This window comes from Erythrolamprus reginae, chromosome 5 (assembly GCF_031021105.1).
Source record: "Erythrolamprus reginae isolate rEryReg1 chromosome 5, rEryReg1.hap1, whole genome shotgun sequence".
Classification (NCBI taxonomy): domain Eukaryota; kingdom Metazoa; phylum Chordata; class Lepidosauria; order Squamata; family Dipsadidae; genus Erythrolamprus; species Erythrolamprus reginae.
The window spans coordinates 71,305,315-71,325,359 of NC_091954.1; the positions used below are offsets into that span (position 1 = coordinate 71,305,315).

General features: G+C 46.8%; 1 protein-coding gene across 2 annotated transcripts in view; it reads right to left on the reverse strand.

The window, feature by feature from the left end:
* GIGYF2 (GRB10 interacting GYF protein 2) overlaps positions 1-20,045 on the reverse strand; it is a 114,484-nt gene that overhangs the window by 73,089 nt on the left and 21,350 nt on the right. For both annotated transcript variants that reach the window (XM_070753041.1, XM_070753040.1), the window contains exon 3: positions 16,409-16,538. In XM_070753041.1, coding sequence (XP_070609142.1) covers positions 16,409-16,538 — 130 coding nt within the window. The remainder of the gene's footprint in view (positions 1-16,408; positions 16,539-20,045) is intronic.

The window sequence follows — 20,045 nt, forward strand, 5'->3', positions numbered from 1 at the left end:
CGTGCCCCCCTGTCTGCAAATATGGCTTTTCGTGGCAATGTTGTCGGTGAGAATGAGAACGTGCCGGTTGGGAATGCGAGGAGAGAAATGCTTCAGAGCCAGGGAAACGGCTCTTAACTCTAGCCAATTGATTGGCCTGGAAGCTTCCTCCGGGGACCACGTGCCCTGGGCTATCATCCCCTGGGCGTGGGCGCCCCATCCCGATAGACTGGCATCTGTGGTGATGACAAATTGATCCGGGCACCTGAACGGGGATCCTCTGTCCATGGCTGGAGACTTCCACCACTTGAAGGATCTGCGAACACTCAGTGGGATGACAATGCGTCGATTTGAGTTGCTGTGCCCTGATCTCTGAAAAGGTAACAGGAGCCACTGGAGTTCCCTAGCATGAAGGCGAGCCCAGGGAATGATGCCTATGCATGACACCATCTTCCCCAAAAGGGAAGATAGAGTAACTATGGAAACTGAAGAATTAGATAAAATGTTAGAAATTAATTCCACTATACTGAGTTTTCTCTCGGGAGAGAGAAAAACCTGGGAGGATTCTGAATCAATAATGGATCCCAGGTGAGAAATGGATGTGGAAGGTTGGAGGTGGCTTTTATCAAAGTTGATGGAAAATCCATGGTCCTGAAGGACTGACATGGTGACAGAAAGGTCTGTTTTCACTTTCTCTAGGGAGTTCCCATGAATCAAAATATCATCAAGATAACATAAAATGTGGATGGGAGACGCCCGGATATAGGCCGCCAGGGACCCCAAGAGCTTTGTAAAGACCCGAGGGGCCGAGGAAAGGCCAAATGGCATCGCCCTATACTGGAAATGCCTGCCTTGAAAGGAAAAACGTAAAAATTTTCTGTGGCATTTGGCTATAGGAATGTGAAGGTAGGCCTCAGTGAGGTCTAAGGAGACCATGAAATCTCCCGAGTGAATGGCGGCCAAAATAGAAGACAAGGAGTGCATCTTAAATTTCCTATATTTGATGAATAGATTTAGTTTCTTTAAATCCAAAATAGCTCTCCAACCTCCGGAGGACTTTGGAACCATAAATAGGATGGAGTAAAAACCTAGGCCCTTCTGACCGGAAGGGACCGGTTGAATGGCTCTGATGGACAATAGATGAGAAATGGCCTCCTCCATACGGTTACAATCTGAGGATGACCTGGGAGAAGGGCAGGAAATAAAACGTTTAGGGGGGGGAGAAATAAATTCTAAAAGAAGGCCTGTTTGAACAGTGTCAATGACCCAAGGGTCCTTGGAGGTGAGACGCCAATTAGAGGCGAAATGAGCTAGGCGACCCCCTATGGGAATAGAGGTAAGATTACCATCTAGGTTTTTTTGAAGCCCTGCTAGAGGAAGCTCCCCTTTGGAAGCGAAACCCTCTACCCCTGGAGTTCCTACCTTGGGAACGAAAGCGGGGGGAATACTGACCTGGAGATCTCTGGTAGGAAGCCGCTTGATCTTGCTGGCGCCCTGGGCGACGAAAGGACTGCGTTTTGGTAGCCTTTTTTGTGGTTGGACCCAAAACTTTCTTCTTGTCCGTGGTTTCCGTGAGGAGTGGATCCAGAAGATCACCGAAGAGAAGGTCGCGCTTTAAGGGACCCTGGGATAACTGCCACTTTTGGCGAACTCCCGCTTGCCAAGGGCGAATCCATAGGAGTCTTCTTGCCGTTGTAGAAGCTGCAATAGACTTAGCAGAAAATCTAGTAGATTGCAAGGTGGCATCAGCCACGTACTGGGCAGCTGCAAAGACCTTGTTGAAGTCTTGTTGACCTCTCAAGTCATCGGGAGGAATATGCTGTTGAAGTTGGCGAAGCCACAGCAGCATGGCTCTGGAGAAAAAGGAAGCCGCTGCAGAGCTTTTAGTGGCCCAGGAATCAGCGGTGAATCCTCTTTTGAGCATTTGCTCAATGCGCTTGTCCTCTGGGCGGAGGACTTCCTCCGCCTCGCCTGGCACAGCCGCTGCCGAGTGAAGAATCTTGACAGGTTCATCCGGTTTGGGAAAGGATAGAAGCTCTTCATAGGAAGAGGAAAGTTTGTACAACTTTCTGTCCTTGGTGGAGGGATTAAGGCCAGAGGCTGGAAATTCCCACTGTTTGAGTAAAGCATCTTTAAACAACTTAGGCATAGGAATTACCTCGTTATCCTCCTGTTCCTCTGTGAAGTAAGGTAAATTCTCCTCCGGGGGATCAGTGGAAGTGGAGGCTTGTTTCTCCTGGGCCGCTAATCCCGTAGAAATTCTAGCTTTGAGGAGGAGAGATTTGAATAATTGAGAAGGAAAAATAGTAATTGGAGGGGGAACCTTTATTTGGGATTCCTCATCATCTGATAAGCCTTGGAAAGGCTCCTCATCATCCTCTATATCCTCATATTCATCCTGGGAGGAATCTGAATCATCCTGAATAGGAGCTCTGACCGCTGGGGGAGAACCCAAGGGGCGGGAGGAACGAGAAGGAGGAAGAGGTAAGGGAAGCTCATTGATGGTGGAGAGCTTGGCATCAATGGCTTTGGACAACACAGCAAAAATAGATTGGAACTCAGGAGGTAAACTGGAAATATCAGCAGAAATGGCAGAAGAATCCCTAAAGGCCTGGGAGGATCCTGGCTGGGGGGAATCTTCAATAATATCTGGTTCCTCTGGACCTATGCCCCATAGGTTAGGTTGGGGTCTGTCTAGGTTTGGCTCATCCAGAGATAACACAGGGACCCCAGAAGGAGGAAGACTAGAAGCCTCTGGGGGGTCTTGACTACTGATTACTTGGGCCTGCACTTTCAAACGTTTTGCTGATTTGTCATGGATTTTTTGTAGGGCTAGGTCCCTTCTCTTCTCGGCCCTGGTGACCTTGGTCGAGGGGCGGGCCCCTGGAGAAGAGGAGGAAGAGGCCTGGGGGATACTAGTAATCTCATCGCCTGTAGGCCTGGCCTCTCTGGGACCTTTAGTTGTGCCTCTCTTGGGAAAAGTAGCCATAGTCTGACAATTAACAGAAGACAAGGCTGAGCCAATAACTGAATAATAAGGAGAAGAATTTCAAGGACTTCCCAAGAGGAATGGATCCTGCTTCGAGGCCTCGAAGCTGCTGAAACTTGAGGACAATCTGGGCAAACCCAGAGTTCGTGCCCCCAAATCCAGCGGGGCCAGCCTCCCTAAACTTTATAATTAAGTAAACCAAGGCACTCTGGTTGGAGGCTTAGCCGGTGGAGAATTTAGCCTGGGACCCCCAAGGCCCGCTCCGGGATCCACGCGGTGGACTGAGGCCTACGCGGCTGGCAGGAGGCCAACACGAGAGGCCTAGATTTAAAAAGGGCGCGAAGGCCTTCGCGCCGAAAAAATCGCTCCGTAAATTTCTTAAAGGGGAAGCGATCGACTAAGTCCAGGAGACTAGAAGGCGTCTCACTCCGCAGGAGGTATTTCTTAAGCCCTTAAATATATTGTATACAATAAATAATCAATAATTCAATAGATTAATACTTGCACTAGGACCTCCAGGCCAAAGGATTAGAAGAATCCACAAGCGGCCGCAGGAATCGTAACCGGCAAAACCGCCGGGGGAAAACGAAACCGCAACTTCTCCAAAGGAAAAAAGCCGAGCCGCAAACGGCTGGCGCTATTAGTGCAAGTAAATAATAATGATAAAACAAATCTTACTACTTTTGAAGAAAGGAATCGAAGGGAAGGTGTTAGAATGTTGAACGAGCTATCACAATACAACCGCAGGATATGCGAACTGAGCGAATTCTGGAGAAGGGGCGGATCCGGCAAGCTTTTTTAATACTAGGCTCAGTTCCACCGGATTGGACATGAGCAACCCATGTGACTGCTGGACCCGCTCCTTCAGTACGGAGAATTGAACTAATCCGAAGGTATAGAAAACCTTTCTTATTGCTAACTCTGCATATATTTATGAGCATTTGTCTACCACTATTTGTATGTTAAAAACCAACTGTTTCTTCAAACATTATATCTATCAGAAGTAAAAGTCAGAGGAGATAAGGAACACTCCCAGTGTGACTATTCCACCGCTGCATTTCTTTTTTAAAAAAGAATGGGAATTTAATTCCCAGAAGAAAACCATAAATTAAAAGGAAATTAAAGCACACTGAATTCAAGGTCAAGTAAATTGGCTGATCATCAAAATATATATTGAGTCGTGAAGTCCTGAATTCATAATGGTAAGTGTGTGTGTGTATGTATACATATACCATAATGTGTGTGTACGTACACATAGTCTTCCATGTACAACAATTGGAAATAGGACTTCTGTTGCTAAGTGAGGTGGTCATTACATGAGTCGCACCAATTATACAATCTTTCTGCCTTTAAGCAAATCATATGGCTTTCAAGCAAAACTGGCTTCTCCCATTGACTTTATTTGTTGGAAGCCCCCCTGAGGTATAAATAAGAATCACATGATCCAGGATACAGTAATTGACATAAATACCTTACCAAGCACACAAACTGTAATCATGTGACTATAGGGATGGTACAAATGTTATTAAATGTGTGGACTGTTCATTAGTCACTTTTCTAGTTACATCCTAACTTCAAACAGTCATTAAACAAATTGTCACAAGTTAAGGACTACCTGCATTTTAAATAAGAATGACCCCAACTCTCATAGTTTTTCATAAGCTCTTAAAAGAGCTGTGCCCAGGCCTGGGGCCCCAAGTATTCGCAGGGACCTGTTTCTTGGTTAATTTAAGGATTATGATGGGTGATTTATTTTCAGTTGCCATATATTTTTTATTTTATTGTAATTGTTTTATTTTTTAAATTTAATTTACTTTTTAAAATTTCTAAACTGTCACTTAGTGAGAGAGGCAGCCATAAAAATTGAATGAAAACATTTCTCTCCAAGAAGCACCCAGTAGTTTAAAAAATGATATCAACACCCGCAAAATTCACAATCAAAATCAGGTCCACTGACACAACACTCATCAGTACCAATCCTGATTTATAATTCCTGGAAATTGTATTATTTATCATAGTGGAAGACCTGGGCAACAATCAACATAGGTACATTGTGAACTATGGCTGCTTGGTAAAAAATACAATCTGTTGCTAGGATTTGAAGAGTTGGGTCAGCTAGTGCAGGGGTCCCCAACCACCGGGCCGCGGACCAGTACCGGGCCGCGGGGCATGTTGCACCGGTCCGTGGAGTCAGCAGCTGCCGGCCCTCATGCCGCCACCCCCTCCCTCCAGCGCTTCGCCTCCCGCCGGGCAAGAGGCCTCGGGAGGCAGGTTCTGCCGGCCACAGGACGATGGATGGGACAGAGGGGTGGGAAGGACCGAGAGGCTCAAGCCTCTTTTGACTTCTGCCGCGGGGCGCTTTTGCGTTTTTGGCTGGGGGGAGGCAGGAGGGCCAGCCTGACCCCCTCTCTCCAGCGCTTAGCTCCCGCTGGGCAAGAGGGCTTGGGAGGCAGGTTCTGCCGGCCACAGGACGATGGCGGGAAAGAGGGGCGGGGAGGACCAGCACCCCCATGCTTAATCCCGTCCCCAACCACGCCCCTTTCCGCCCCCACTGGGCCATAGAAAATAGGCGTTGATTGCTTACCTGAACGCCTCTTCTCGTACGGTGAGCGGGTACAGCAGTCACATGGGTTGCTCATGTCCAATCCGGTGGAACTGAGCCTAGTATTAAAAAAGCTTGCCGGATCCGCCCCTTCCCCAGAATTCGCGAATCCATAGACTAGGCTCAGTTGTGAAGCTCTGTAGTGTTCAACTCTCATTGTTAGAGGAAAAAGGATTATAGAAAGGTGAAGAAGACACATACAAGGGCGGGAAGTGACTGCTGTACCCGCTCACCGTACGAGAAGAGGCGTTCAGGTAAGCAATCAACGCCTATTCTCCGTACTGAAGGAGCGGGTCCAGCAGTCACATGGGACATACCCAATAGATGGTCCCTAGGGTGGGATTAGATTGCTATCGTGTGAGATAACGGATTGGAGTACCCTTCTGCCGAAGGCAGCGTCCGCTGAAGCGTAAGAATCAATCTTGTAGTGCCTGATGAAGGAATTTGGCGAGGCCCAAGTGGCTGCTTTGCAGACCTCCTCCAACGGGGCTTGAGTCGCCCAAGCGGCCGAGGTGGCTGCGCTCCTGGTGGAATGCGCTGTGATGTTCCTTGGAACTGAGAGGGAGGCCGACTCATAGGCCTTAGATATAGTCCCTCTGATCCAACGGCCTATTACTGTTGAAGACACTTTGGCCCCCATGACTCTGGGATGATAGGCTACAAAAAGTGCTTCTGACCTCCGAAAGGGTCCTGTGCGTTGGATATAAATTCTCAGCGCTCTGGTGAGATCCAGGGTGTGCCATCTAATTGCCAAGGGATGGTCTCGTTGGAGGCAGAAGGAAGGTAGGACAATATCCTGAGATCTGTGGAACATGGAACTGACCTTGGGTAAGAAGGTGGGGTCCAGTCGCAAGACTACCTTGTCCTGATGGAATTGACAAAGGTCCTGCCTGATTGAGAGGGCAGCCAGCTCCGAAATGCGTCGGGCAGAGGTAATAGCCACCAGGAATGCTACCTTAAAGGATAGGTACCTGAGGGACGCCGATTTTAGGGGTTCGTATGGTGCCTGCGTGAGGGAATGGAGAACCCGTGGCAAATCCCAGGATGGGTACCTGTGGACCTTGGAAGGTCTGAGGTTGGCTATGCCCTTGAGGAATTCCTGAACTTCAGGGAAGGATCGGAGAGGCTGTCTGCGGGGACCCCCTAGGACAGATGAAATGGCTGCCAGATGACGCCGGAGGGTGCTGGTGGAAAGTCCTTTATGGAAGCCTTGCAGAAGGAAGGAAATTATTCTGTGTATGGGGATGCACAGAGGGGAGAGACCTTCCTGTAGACACCACTGGTGAAACTTGGACCACGTGTGGTCGTAGATTCGATTGGTCGAACCCCTTCTGGCCTTTAAAATGACCTCCACTGAATCGGGGTCATGACCACGCAGTTCTAAATCTCTCCTGATAACAGCCAGGCGGTGAGGTGGAACCACTCCGGGTCTGGATGGAAAGAGGCCCCCTGCCGCAGCATATCCCCCGAAACGGGGAGTCGCCAAGGGTCCTGGACGGACAGCTGTTGGAGATCCGCGAACCAGGGCCGGCGGGGCCAGTGAGGGGCGATTAGGATTACTCGGGCCCTCTCGGTGAGGACCTTGTGAATCACGTCCGGGAGGATTGGAATTGGAGGAAATGCGTAGAGTAGGCCTGGAGGCCATGGACTCCGGAGGGCATTGATTGCTTCCGCTCCCGGGGATGGAAATCTGGAATAGAAGCGAGGGAGTTGGGCGTTCGCATTGGTCGCGAAGAGATCCAGGATTGGTAGGCCGAATCTGAGGGTGATTTGATGGAACAGGTCCTGATGGAGGTTCCACTCTCCTGGGTCTATCGTTGCTCGAGATAGCCAGTCCGCCTGGACGTTGAGGCTCCCCGAGATGTGATCGGCTAGGAGCGACCGAAGATGTTTTTCCGCCCAAAGGCCTAACTTGAGGGCCTCCCTCATGAGAGCTTTGGATCTCGTGCCCCCCTGTCTGCAGATATGGCTTTTTGTGGCAATGTTGTCGGTGAGAATGAGAACGTGCCGGTTGGGAATGCGAGGAGAGAAATGCTTCAGAGCCAGGGAAACGGCTCTTAACTCTAGCCAATTGATTGGCCTGGAAGCTTCCTCCGGGGACCACGTGCCCTGGGCTATCATCCCCTGGGCGTGGGCGCCCCATCCCGATAGACTGGCATCTGTGGTGATGACAAATTGATCCGGGCATCTGAACGGGGATCCTTTGTCCATGGCCGGAGACTTCCACCACTTGAAGGATCTGCGAACACTTGGTGGGATGACAATGCGCCGATTTGAGTTGCTGTGCCCCGATCTCTGAAAGGGTAATAGGAGCCACTGGAGTTCCCTAGCATGAAGGCGAGCCCAGGGAATGATGCCTATGCATGACACCATCTTCCCCAAAAGGGAAGACAGAGTGACTATGAATACTGAAGAATTAGATAAAATGTTAGAAATTAACTCCCCTATACTGAGTTTTCTCTCGGGAGAGAGAAAAACCTGGGAAGATTCTGAATTGATAATGGAACCCAGGTGAGAAATGGATGTGGAAGGTTGGAGGTGACTTTTTTCAAAGTTGATGGAAAAACCATGGTCCTGAAGGACTGACATGGTGACAGAAAGGTCTGTTTTCACTTTCTCTAGGGAGTTCCCATGAATCAAAATATCATCAAGATAACATAAAATGTGAATGGGAGACGCCCGGATATAGGCCGCTAGGGACCCCAAGAGCTTTGTAAAGACCCGAGGGGCCGAGGAAAGGCCAAATGGCATCGCCCTATACTGGAAATGCCTGCCTTGAAAGGAAAAACGTAAAAACTTCCTGTGGCATTTGGCTATAGGAATGTGAAGGTAGGCCTCAGTGAGGTCTAAGGAGACCATGAAATCTCCGGAGTGAATGGCGGCCAAAATAGAAGATAAGGAGTGCATGTTAAACTTCCTATATTTGATGAATAGGTTTAGTTTCTTTAAATCCAAAATAGCTCTCCAACCTCCAGAGGAATTTGGAACCATAAATAAAATGGAGTAAAAACCTAGGCCCTTCTGACCGGAAGGAACCGGTTGAATGGCTCTGATGGACAATAGATGAGAAATGGCCTCTTCCATACGGTTACAATCTGAGGAGGACCTGGGAGAAGGGCAGGAAATAAAACGTTTGGGGGGAGGAGAAATAAATTCTAACAGAAGGCCAGTTTGAACAGTGTCAATGACCCAGGGGTCCTTGGAGGTGAGACGCCAATTTGAGGCGAAATGGGCTAGGCGACCCCCTATGGGAATAGAGGGAAAATTACCATCTAGGTTTTTTTGAGGCCCTGTTAGAAGAAGCTCCCCTTTGGAAGCGAAAACCTCTACCCCTGGAGTTCCTACTTTGGGAACGAAAGCGGGGGGAATACTGACCTGGAGATCTCTGATAGGAAGCCGCTTGATCTTGCTGGCGCCCCGGGCGACGAAAGGACTGCGTTTTGGTAGCCTTTTTTGTGGTTGGACCCAAAACTTTCTTCTTATCCGTGGTTTCCGTGAGGAGTGGATCCAGAAGATCACCGAAAAGAAGGTCGCGCTTTAAGGGTCCCTGGGATAACTGCCACTTCTGGCGTACTCCCGCTTGCCAAGGGCGAATCCAGAGGAGTCTCCTTGCCGTTGTAGAAGCTGCAATAGACTTAGCAGAAAATCTGGTAGATTGCAAGGTGGCATCAGCCACGTACTGGGCAGCTGCAAAGACCTTGTTGAAGTCTTGTTGACCTCTCAAGTCATCGGGAGGAATATGCTGTTGAAGTTGGCGAAGCCACAGCAGCATGGCTCTGGAGAAAAAGGAGGCTGCTGCAGAACTTTTAATGGCCCAGGAATCTGCCGTGAATCCTCTTTTGAGCATTTGTTCAATGCGCTTGTCCTCTGGGCGGAGGACTTCCTCCGCCTCTCCCGGCACAGCCGCTGCCGAATGAAGGATCTTGACAGGTTCATCCGGTTTGGGAAAGGATAGAAGCTCTTCATAGGAAGAGGAAAGTTTGTACAACTTCCTGTCTTTAGTTGAGGGATTAAGACTAGAGGCTGGGAAATCCCACTGTTTGAGCAAGGCATCTTTAAATAATTTAGGCATAGGAATTACCTCGTTATCCTCCTGTTCCTCAGTGAAATAAGGTAAATTCTCCTCCGGGGGATCAGTGGAAGTGGAGGCTTGTTTCTCCTGGGCCGCTAATCCCGTAGAAATCCTAGCTTTGAGGAGGAGAGATTTGAATAATTGAGAAGGGAAAATGGTAATTGGAGAAGGAACCTTTATTTGGGATTCCTCATCATCTGATAGCCCTTGGAAAGGGTCCTCATCATCCTCCATATCCTCATATTCGTCCTGAGAGGAATCTGAATCATCCTGAATAGGAGCCCTAACCGCTGGGGAAGAACCCAAGGGGCGGGAGGGACGAGGAGGAGGAGGAGGTAAGGGAGGCTCATTGATGGAAGAGAGTTTGGCATCAATGGCCTTAGACAACACAGCAAAAATAGATTGGAACTCAGGAGGTAGATTAGAAATATCAGCAGGAATGGCAGAAGAATCCCTAAAGGCCTGGGAGGATCCTGGCTGGGAGGGATCTTCAATAATATCTGGTTCCTCTGGCCCTATGCCCCATAGGTTAGGTTGGGGTCTGTCTAGGTTAGGCTCATCCAGAGATAACACAGGGACCCCAGAAGGAGGTAGACTAGAAGCCTCTGGGGGGTCTTGACTACTGAGTACTTGGGCCTGCACTTTTAAACGTTTTGCTGATTTGTCATGGATTCTTTGTAGGGCTAGGTCCCTTCTCTTCTCGGCCCTGGTGACCTTAGTCGAGGGGCGGGCCCCAGGAGAAGAGGAGGAAGAGGCCTGGGGGATACTAGTAATCTCATCGCCTGTAGGCCTGGCCTCTCTGGGACCTTTAGTTGTGCCTCTCTTGGGAAAGGAAGCCATAGTCTGAAAATTAACAGAAGACAAGGCTGAGCCAATAACTGAATAGAAAAGGAGAAGAATTTTAAGGACTTCCCAAGAGGAATGGATCCTGCTTCGAGGCCTCGAAGCTGCTGAGACGTGAGGACAATCTGGGCAAACCCAGAGTTCGTGCCCCCAAATCCAGCGGGGCCAGCCTCCCTAAACTTTTCAATTAAGTAAACCAAGGCACTCTGGTTGGAGGCTTAGCCGGTGGAGAATTTAGCCTGGGACCCCCAAGGCCCGCTCCGGGATCCACGCGGTGGACTGAGGCCTACGCGGCTGGCAGGAGGCCAACACGAGAGGCCTAGATTTAAAAAGGGCGCGAAGGCCTTCGCGCCGAAAAATCGCTCCGAATATGCCTTAAAGGGGAAGCGATCGACTAAGTCCAGGAGACTAGAAAGCCGTCTCACTCCGCAGGAGGTATATTTTAAGCCCTTTAATATATATGCAATAGAGAATCAATAAGGCAATCAATTAATACTTGCACTAGAACCTCCAGGCCAAAGGATTAAAAGAATCCACAAGCGGCCGCGGGGATCGTACACGGCAAAACCGCCGGGGGAAAACGAAACCGCAACTTCTCCAAGGGAAAAAAGCCGAGCCGCAAACGGCTGGCGCTATTAGTGCAAGTAAAACCAATAAGGATAAACAGTCTTACTATTTTTGAAGGAAAAGATCGAAGGGAAGGTGTTAGAATGTTGAACGAATGTTGAACGAGCTATCACAATACAACCGCAGGATATGCGAACTGAGCGAATTCTGGGGAAGGGGCGGATCCGGCAAGCTTTTTTAATACTAGGCTCAGTTCCACCGGATTGGACATGAGCAACCCATGTGACTGCTGGACCCGCTCCTTCAGTACGGAGAAATTGTCTTGCTGAAACTGGTCCCTGGTGGAAAAAACGTTGGGGACCACTGAGCTAGTGGAAACACCAATATCTTCAACACAGTATCAGGCAGTATTGAAGAAGTGATATTTGGAAGCATTTATGAATAATGGAAGAAAATTGTAAATGTAACAGGACAACCACAAGGATTAATTTTTAATATTCACGTTAATATTTTTTTAAATTTTCTCTGCAATAAGTTCCATTACCTCAATTAGGTTGAATTATTTGGTGAATGTCACCATAATAGTAAGTTCTATAAACTAGTAAGTTATACTTTTGAGAACTCAAGACATAACTGGTTGTGGCCTATCAGCAATATAAACAGATGTACTGTACTGCAACAAATGGCAAGTGGAATTAGGACCAGAATGTCTGTTCCTAAGCAGAGAGATTGTAAGTGAAACATCGCGAGAACATACCTCTGGGACTATAGCAAAGTATTTGACAAAATATCATATGAGATTCCAGTGGAGAAAATATCAAAATATGGATAGAGTATTTATCATTAGACGGATAGAGCTAGTTGAACAATTGTAATTGAAGGAGTATTCATTAACATCTCCATGTCAAACTCAAAGAAAACTTGAGTGGTGTACCACAAGCTATGTTCTATGCCTATCCTGTTCAACACGTTTATAAATGACTCAAATTAGAATTTAGAAAATATGACTATTAATTTTACATGATAGAAAATTAGGAGAAATAGTCAACATTAGAAAGACAGTGCCAAGATACAAAAAATGTAGACAAGGAGGAACAATGGGTAGAAGTCAACAAGATGAATTTCAACAGGAAGAAATAGGTAGGAAAAATCTATATTAGATAGGAAAAAATCAAAGGCATGAATATAGGATGAAAATACCTGTATTTGGCAGCAATACACATGAAAAGAAAACCAATTTGGTATCGAGTTAAGGCACCAAACTAGAAACCAAGAGATCATGTGTTATAATCCCACTTTAGGTATGAAGTCGCTGGGTAACTTTGGATCAGTCACTCATATTCGGTCCTTGGAAAGCAATAGTAAACCCATTTCCAAAAACCTTCCCAAGAAAACTGTAGGGAAAACTGTAGCTAGGAATCAACCTGATTTGAAGGTACGAAAGCAAACAAAATACATGAAAGGCACCTATTATCTTGGTGGATCACAAACTGAACATGTGCCAACAATTTACTGACTGTTACATTTATGTTCCACCCATTTCACTATCAAGCAATTCAGGTATCACTGGCACATTTTCAAAATACAAATGAAGTGTTAGGCTACATCAGCAGAGGTATAATGTAGTGCGAAAGGAAGTCATTACAGTGATCTCTCGATTAGCGCGGGGGTTACGTTCCAAGACCTCCCGCGCTAACCGATTTCCGCGTTATACTGGATGCGGAAGTAAAACCACCATCTGCGCATGTGCGCCATTTTTTTCATGGCCGCACATGCGCAGATGGTGGAGTTTGCGTGTGGGCGGCGGGGAAGACCAAGGGAAGATTCCTTCAGCCGCCCAACAGCTGATCTGCTCCGCAGCGCGGAAGCAGCGAGGAGCCGAAGATGGGGTAAAGGCAAAGGGGAAACCCCATCTTCGGCTCCTCGCTGCTGCCGCGCTGCGGAGCGGATCAGGTGTTGGGCGGCTGAAGGAACCTTCCCTTGGTCTTCCCGCCAGATCACTTGCCGCTTGCCAGTCCACGCCCCCCTGGATGAGCGGCCCCGCATGGCCCCAGCGCCGGACTCCGTTGCCGAACGCCGAAACCGGAAGGGGCGAGGTGGGGGAGAACGGGAGGCTCAGCATTCCGTCAGTCGCAGCGCTGGCTGTCAACTTTTCTTTTTAGCACTGGGGAGGCAAGTCAGCTCCTGCCCAGTTTTAAAAAGAAAAGTTGACAGCCAGCGCTGCGGCTGACGGAATGCTGAGCCTCCCGTTCTCCCCCACCTCGCCCCTCGAGAGATCACTGTAATCAAGAAAGTCCAGTTGCCTTTTGAAAGAAAGCACTTTTGGGACAACCATGGAAGACTGAGAATCTCCAGAGACATCCTGTCACTCTTGTCCAAGTCCTAAAGCTACCATCCATAACAGGGAGTCTCCCATTCCCTCAAGGGAGGAGAAATCAGCCCGCTGCCAGAGAGGCTACTCGGCTCTCTCCTTTGGGAGCTCCGTTGCCCACCGAGATGCAGCAACTCAGCAGCGATAGCCTTGCCGATGCCCGTGCCTCCGCCCGTCACGATGGCCACGTGACTGCGAAGGAGACCAGCCGCCAGAATCCCCCTGCCACCAAACGCCGCCGCCGCCATCTTCGCAGCTTTCCGTGGTCCTCCTGAGCCTGAACCCCCTTTTTAAAAAAGTCATTCATTTCGCCGGGAGCGCTCCGGGTCACGTGACTCGAGCCGCCCCGCCCCTTTCCCATCTCTTTCGAAAATCGGAATGCCCCCTCTGGAATAGCGGCAGTCTTTTGTCTGCCACGCCCACCCGCGCGCGACGAGATGGCGAGAAGGGTGCGTCTCTTGCTCAGTGCAAGTTAATGGCATGTGAATGGGTTGCCTGAGAGGGAGGGGGGGAAAGAAGAGAGGTGTCGCAAGAAGGTTTCGCAGCGCTGGCTGTCAACTTTTCTTTTTAGCACTGGGGAGGCAAGTCAGCTCCTGCCCAGTTTTAAAAAGAAAAGTTGACAGCCAGCGATTGTTCCGCTGCCGCCAGCATGGCCTGGCTGGCAGCGGAAGATGTAACCTTCGCAACCTCGGAGAGCTTCCTGGGCATGAAAGCTCACGAAAACCAGGAAGCTCTCTGAGGTTGCGAAGGAGCCCACGATCACTCGGCTGCAAGCGGGAGGAAGGCGAATCCCACGGGGCTGGGCTCGGTTATCCCCCCCCGGCTCCCCTCCTACCAGCCCCGCCGCGGAAGGCTCCATTCTGTTCCCTGAATGGAGACCGCGGGCCGCTCAATCGGGTGGCAGGAAAGCGAATGTCACGGGGCTGGGCTCGGCTCCCCCAGCCCCGCCGCGGAACGCTCCATTCTGTTCCCTGCCGGCCCGATTGAGCGGCCCGCGGTCTCCATTCAGGGAACAGAATGGAGCCTTCCGCGGCGGGGCTGGTAGGAGGGGAGCCGGGGGGATAACCGAGCCCAGCCCCGTGGGATTCGCCTTCCTCCCGCTTGCAGCCGAGTGATCGTGGGCTCCTTCGCAACCTCAGAGAGCTTCCTGGTTTTCGTGAGCTTTCATGCCCAGGAAGCTCTCCGAGGTTGCGAAGGAGCCCAGGATCACTCGGCTGCAAGCGGGAGGAAAACGAATGTCACGGGGCTGGGCTCGTCTCCCCCCCCATAGCAGCCCCGCCGCGGAACGCTCCATTCTGTTCCCTGCCGGCCCGATTGAGCGGCCGGCGGTCTCCATTCAGGGAACAGAATGGAGCCTTCCGCGGCGGGGCTGGGGGAGCCGAGCCCAGCCCCGTGACATTCGCTTTCCTGCAGCCGAGTGATCCTGGGCTCCTTCGCAACCTCGGAGAGCTTCCTGGGCATGAAAGCTCACGAAAACCAGGAAGCTCTCTGAGGTTGCGAAGGAGCCCACGATCACTCGGCTGCGGGTGGCAGGAAAGCGAATGTCACGGGGCTGGGCTCGGCTTCCCCAGCCCCGCCGCGGAAGGCTCCATTCTGTTCCCTGCCGGCCCGATTGAGCGGCCAGCGGTCTCCATTCAGGGAACAGAATAAAAAAAATTTTTTTTAAAAAAAAAAAATTTTTTTTAAAAATTTTTTTTAAAATAATATTTTAATATTTTATTTTTTAAATAATATTTTTTGAAAAACCGCGTTGCAGCGTTTCGCGCTAATCGAGAACGCGCAAGTCGAGGGACCACTGTATTGCTCTCTATTTAGCATTGGTTAAGCAATAGCTGGAATACTGCATCCATTTCTGGCACCACATTTTGGAAAGAACTTCAACGAACTAAAATGTGTACAGAAGTAAGAAACCAAGATGACAAGGGACCTATGTAAAAAACATATCTGGAATGGTTGGAAATTATGCTTACAGAAGAGAAAATTGCAAGGAGGTACGATTTCTGTTTTCAACTACCTAAAAGGCTATCATGTAGATGGCATGGCAGAATTGTTTACAGCTGCTTCATGAACAGGATCAGGATATGGTTAAATTATAAAGAAGTAGATTTTGGTTGAACATCACAGGGGAAAAAATCCTAATAGTAAGAGCTGTTCAACAATAGAATAGACTTCAAGAGTTGGTGGACTGACTTTTTCTGTAATTTTGTAGAGAGCTTAGATATACATATATTAAAGATGCTGTAGTAGGATTTCTGTACTGGATAGAAGCTTGGACTAAATTATATTCAAGTCCTTCCTATCTTTTCATTCTGTGTTTCAATAACCTGTGATTTCAGCAGACAAGTATTCCAAGGCCACCAGTTTTGTTCAGTTGGTCTATAACTATCATCAATAATAGAAGAATTGGTGCTCCTGATACAAATCTCTCTGTTATTAGATGGGTGTGTCGAGATAATCATTCCAGAAGCTGCAGTTACAGCTAAAAAACAAATTTATGTGAGTTCTCTTAGTGAATTTTCGAGGTAGTGGAGCAGTATCACCTAGTATACAAGATGGAATACTAGTAAAAACTAATGATGGCAGCAGTGGAGCCAGCCCACAAAATATATACCTTTAAGTGGATTAGTCCACATATTAAAGTAATCAATGTGATGAATAATTTATGGAATAAAAGAAAAAAAACATGAGTGGATGAATCTAAATAATATTTTTATTCAATTTATAAAAATAAAATATTTTTATTTAATTTCTAGTATTTTCAAGTGTATTAGTCATAACACAACTACACAATCTTTAAAAAACAAGCAACATAATGTTGTTGATTAGAGGATCATAAATCTTTTCAATAGTTTAATCAATTATTATTTAAAATCTCCCTTTAGCACATTTGAGTTTAAGGTGTTTACTCCTGTATTGTAGTAACAAAACCTAATAATTACACATAGATTTCAATATAACCAGATATGACTATTTTCCTGTACTTACCTTATTATCCTTCAGAAAAAGTGCTAACATTTCTTCTCTCCCATAACGATAATCGGCTAACTTATACTTTGGCAAAGCTGGAGAGAGAGGAGGAGATGTCACGCTCCCACCACTTGATAGAGCTCGAAGCCTAGAGGGAAAAGAAATCAATGAAACTAGGTATTTTATACATGTAATTTTCTCATTTGAACAATGAATGTTAAGATTCACGTTACATCGGAATCCTGTTTTTATTTTTTTGCCCTATTTGGAATCATATGATGCAAACTTATATGAGAATCACCCAGAAAGCAATGCACCACTTTTTCCCCCCTCAGCCTACAGTAATGGTACAAATGTGAAACTTTAGATATACATTACTTGAATTGTCAGAAGTGCATGTGTAAATTTTGCGTTTCTTCAGACAGATAGTGTAGTTTCAGCAGTGTTTCGAAATGGTGTCTGTAAGTGATGTATGTTACAAGCAGCATGTTGTCATTGAATTTCTCACTACGGAGAAAGAAACTGTTGGGAACATTCACAAACATTTGTGTACAGTTTATGCAGAATCTGCAGTCGACAGACATTTTGAGGATAATGAAAATGTGATTTGCCCAGTGCAGAAATGGCTTCATGACCAGAACAAGGAGTGGTACTGACTCCTACATACATTCCCTTGTGTCTCACTGGAGGAAGGCCGTAGAATGGGACGGAGAGTATGTGGAAAAATAGGAAGTGTAGAAGAAACACCATTCTTTCTTGTGTGTAAGTTTCATTGTGTTCAATAAGTAACTGTTGAAGAAGAAAAAATATGGTGCATTACTTTCTGGGTGACCCTCGTACTTTGAGTCCTTTGTAGGCAATTTCTGTAGGAGCTTGCATATTTTGAAACACGCGTCTTGTAAGGTATGTTTTGTTCCACCTTCCATATTACAAATATAGTAAAAATTATATTATGCCAGTATACCTTGCCCTGAATTGATTGTGAGCTTCCATCTTGGTTGCATATTTTGTTTTTTATATTAGAATTATTGCCATTTATGTTTTTCTTTATCTGGAATATTAAGTAATCTAGAAGTTTAACACTACTAAATAAATAAATGCTAGTGATAGTGGCACACATCGTGCAGAATGCAGCTGCGAGAGCTATCATATGCTTTCCTAAATATGCCCATGTCACACTAACACTCCGCAGTCTGCATTGGTTGCCGATCGGTTTCCGGTCACAATTCCAAGTGTTGGTTATGACCTATAAAGCCCTTCATGGCATTGGACCAGAATACCTCCGGGACCGCCTTCTGCCGCACGAATCCCAGCGACCAGTTAGGTCCCACAGAGTTGGCCTTCTCCGGGTCCCGTCGACTGAACAATGCCTTTTGGCGGGACCCAGGGGAAGAGCCTTCTCTGTGGCGGCCTCTGTGGCGGCCCTCTGGAACCAACTCTCCCCAGATATCAGAGTTGCCCCCACCCTCCTTGCCTTTCGTAAGCTCCTTAAAACCCACCTCTGTCGTCAGGCATGGGGAAATTGAGATATTCCCTTCCCCTGGGCTTATAAAAAATTTATGCATGGTATGTCTGTATGTATGATTGGTCTCTTAAATTGGGGTTTCTTTTTAAAATTAACTTAAATATTAGATTTGTTTATATTGTTTTATTACTGTTGTTAGCCGCCCCGAGTCTGCGGAGAGGGGCGGCATACAAATTTGATTAATAAATAAATAATAAATAAATAAATAAATAAATATCCTTTCTCTATAATGAAGAATTTGATCACCATAATATTTGTAGTATATTATACAGTGATCCCTCTATTATCGCGAGGGTTCCGTTCCAAGACCCCTCGCGATAATCGATTTTTCGCGATGTAGGGTTGCGGGAGTAAAAACACCATCTGCGCATGCGCGCCCTTTTTTCTATGGCCGTGCATGCGTAGATGGTGGAGTTTGCGTTCCCCGCCGCCACATAAAAGGGAAACCCCGATTCAGCTCCTCGCTGCTGCTGCGCTACCGAGCAGATCAGCTGCTGGGCGGCCGAAGGAACCTTCTCCTGGGTCTTCCCCCTCTTGCTGGCGGGCGGGCGAGCGGCGGGCATCAGCGAGGAGCCGGGGTTCCCCTTTGCGTGGGCGGCCGGGAAGACCCAGGTTGGGGGTTCGGGGGAGTGCTGGGAAGCCCCCCAGGCCGGCTGCGACCTTTTAAAACAGCCGCGCCGCTTCCCAGCTGACTCCCGAAGCCAGTGGTTTTTTTTTAAATTAATATTTTTTTTAAAAAATCGCGATATAGCGTTTCGCGAAGCTCGAGATCGCGAAACTCGAGGGATCACTGTAATGATATTTTAGCACATTGCAAGAATAAGAATTTAAAGGAAGAATAAGAGCTATAATAGGTTTGTCACTCTTAAACCTTGTCACCAGACAATGGCTTGTCAGTGCAAAGACCAATGGAAATTCTTTCAAGTCTTTTCAGTAGATAAATAACAGTGCTTATAATAATTTTAATAAAGCAGGAAAATAATCAGAAGGAGAACAAAAATGCTGATGATACTGCAGTGATCAGAAGTTGAAATGGACTGATTCCCAATTGCATAGTATGAGTGAAGGATGTGACTCTTGCTAAACAATGTTTTAAATTGTAGAAGGCTCCAAACAGGCCTCTATATAAACATAGGATTCATGTGAGCCAAATACATCCTGACAAAACATTATAACACTGTAAGATTACTGAAAATCTTCTTGCCCACATGTCCTCATATCTGTTATCTTGTCATATCTATTATATTGTATTCAACTGAAATGTTTTGTGATCAAATATAGAAGGGGAAATGATGAAATATGATGTTGCTACAACTCAGGGCAGAGAAAATTAATGAAACTGGCTGTTAATCCAGTCCACCAGCACTCCAGACCTGCTTTTCCATTCATATTAGTTTTACAACTATTTTGTCTGACAAAGCTTTGACAATGTTCTGTAGTATAGAAGCCATTTGAAAAAAGTTACAGGAAGTCCTTCAAAAAAATCTCTACCTTTGTTTTTACCAAACAATAAGATTAAATTGAATTAGAGTGTCACAGTGTTGTAACGAGTCTGCGGAGAGGGGCGGCATACAAATCTAATAAATAAATAAATAAATAAATAAAATAAATAAACTAACCTATTTGTTTCCCAGTCATTTCTATATTGTCAAAGTCTATGTTTTCGATATAACTTTTTGAGTCTAACACTAGATACAGGAAGACTACTATACTTTGGATTGATTGGGCTTCTAAAGGCTTCATCATTACAAAAGAGCCTAACAAAAAGATCTTTTTTAAAAAATTCCATATTGACTCTTAAATTAGAGGTTAGTACTAAGAACTTCCAACAGCATCTTGTAAAAGTTAGTGACAAGCTGAGCACGCAGAAAGCATTCCAGAGCAAACCTCTTCCCTTCCTTTATCTAGCTATTTATCTTCACAGCCTGATCTTCAATGGACTGCAGTATTAAAGCAGCAGGCTTCCATCATGCCTGCTGCTTTCGTAGCATTTGAAGACAGCAGAATATAGACCTAAAATGTATATCGAGTCAACTATCTCGAATATGCATATTTAGTCCATTATAACTAAGACCTGCATAGAAGAACTACTTTTAGTCTGAACTATTAATGTGAATAATGTGGTAAGAT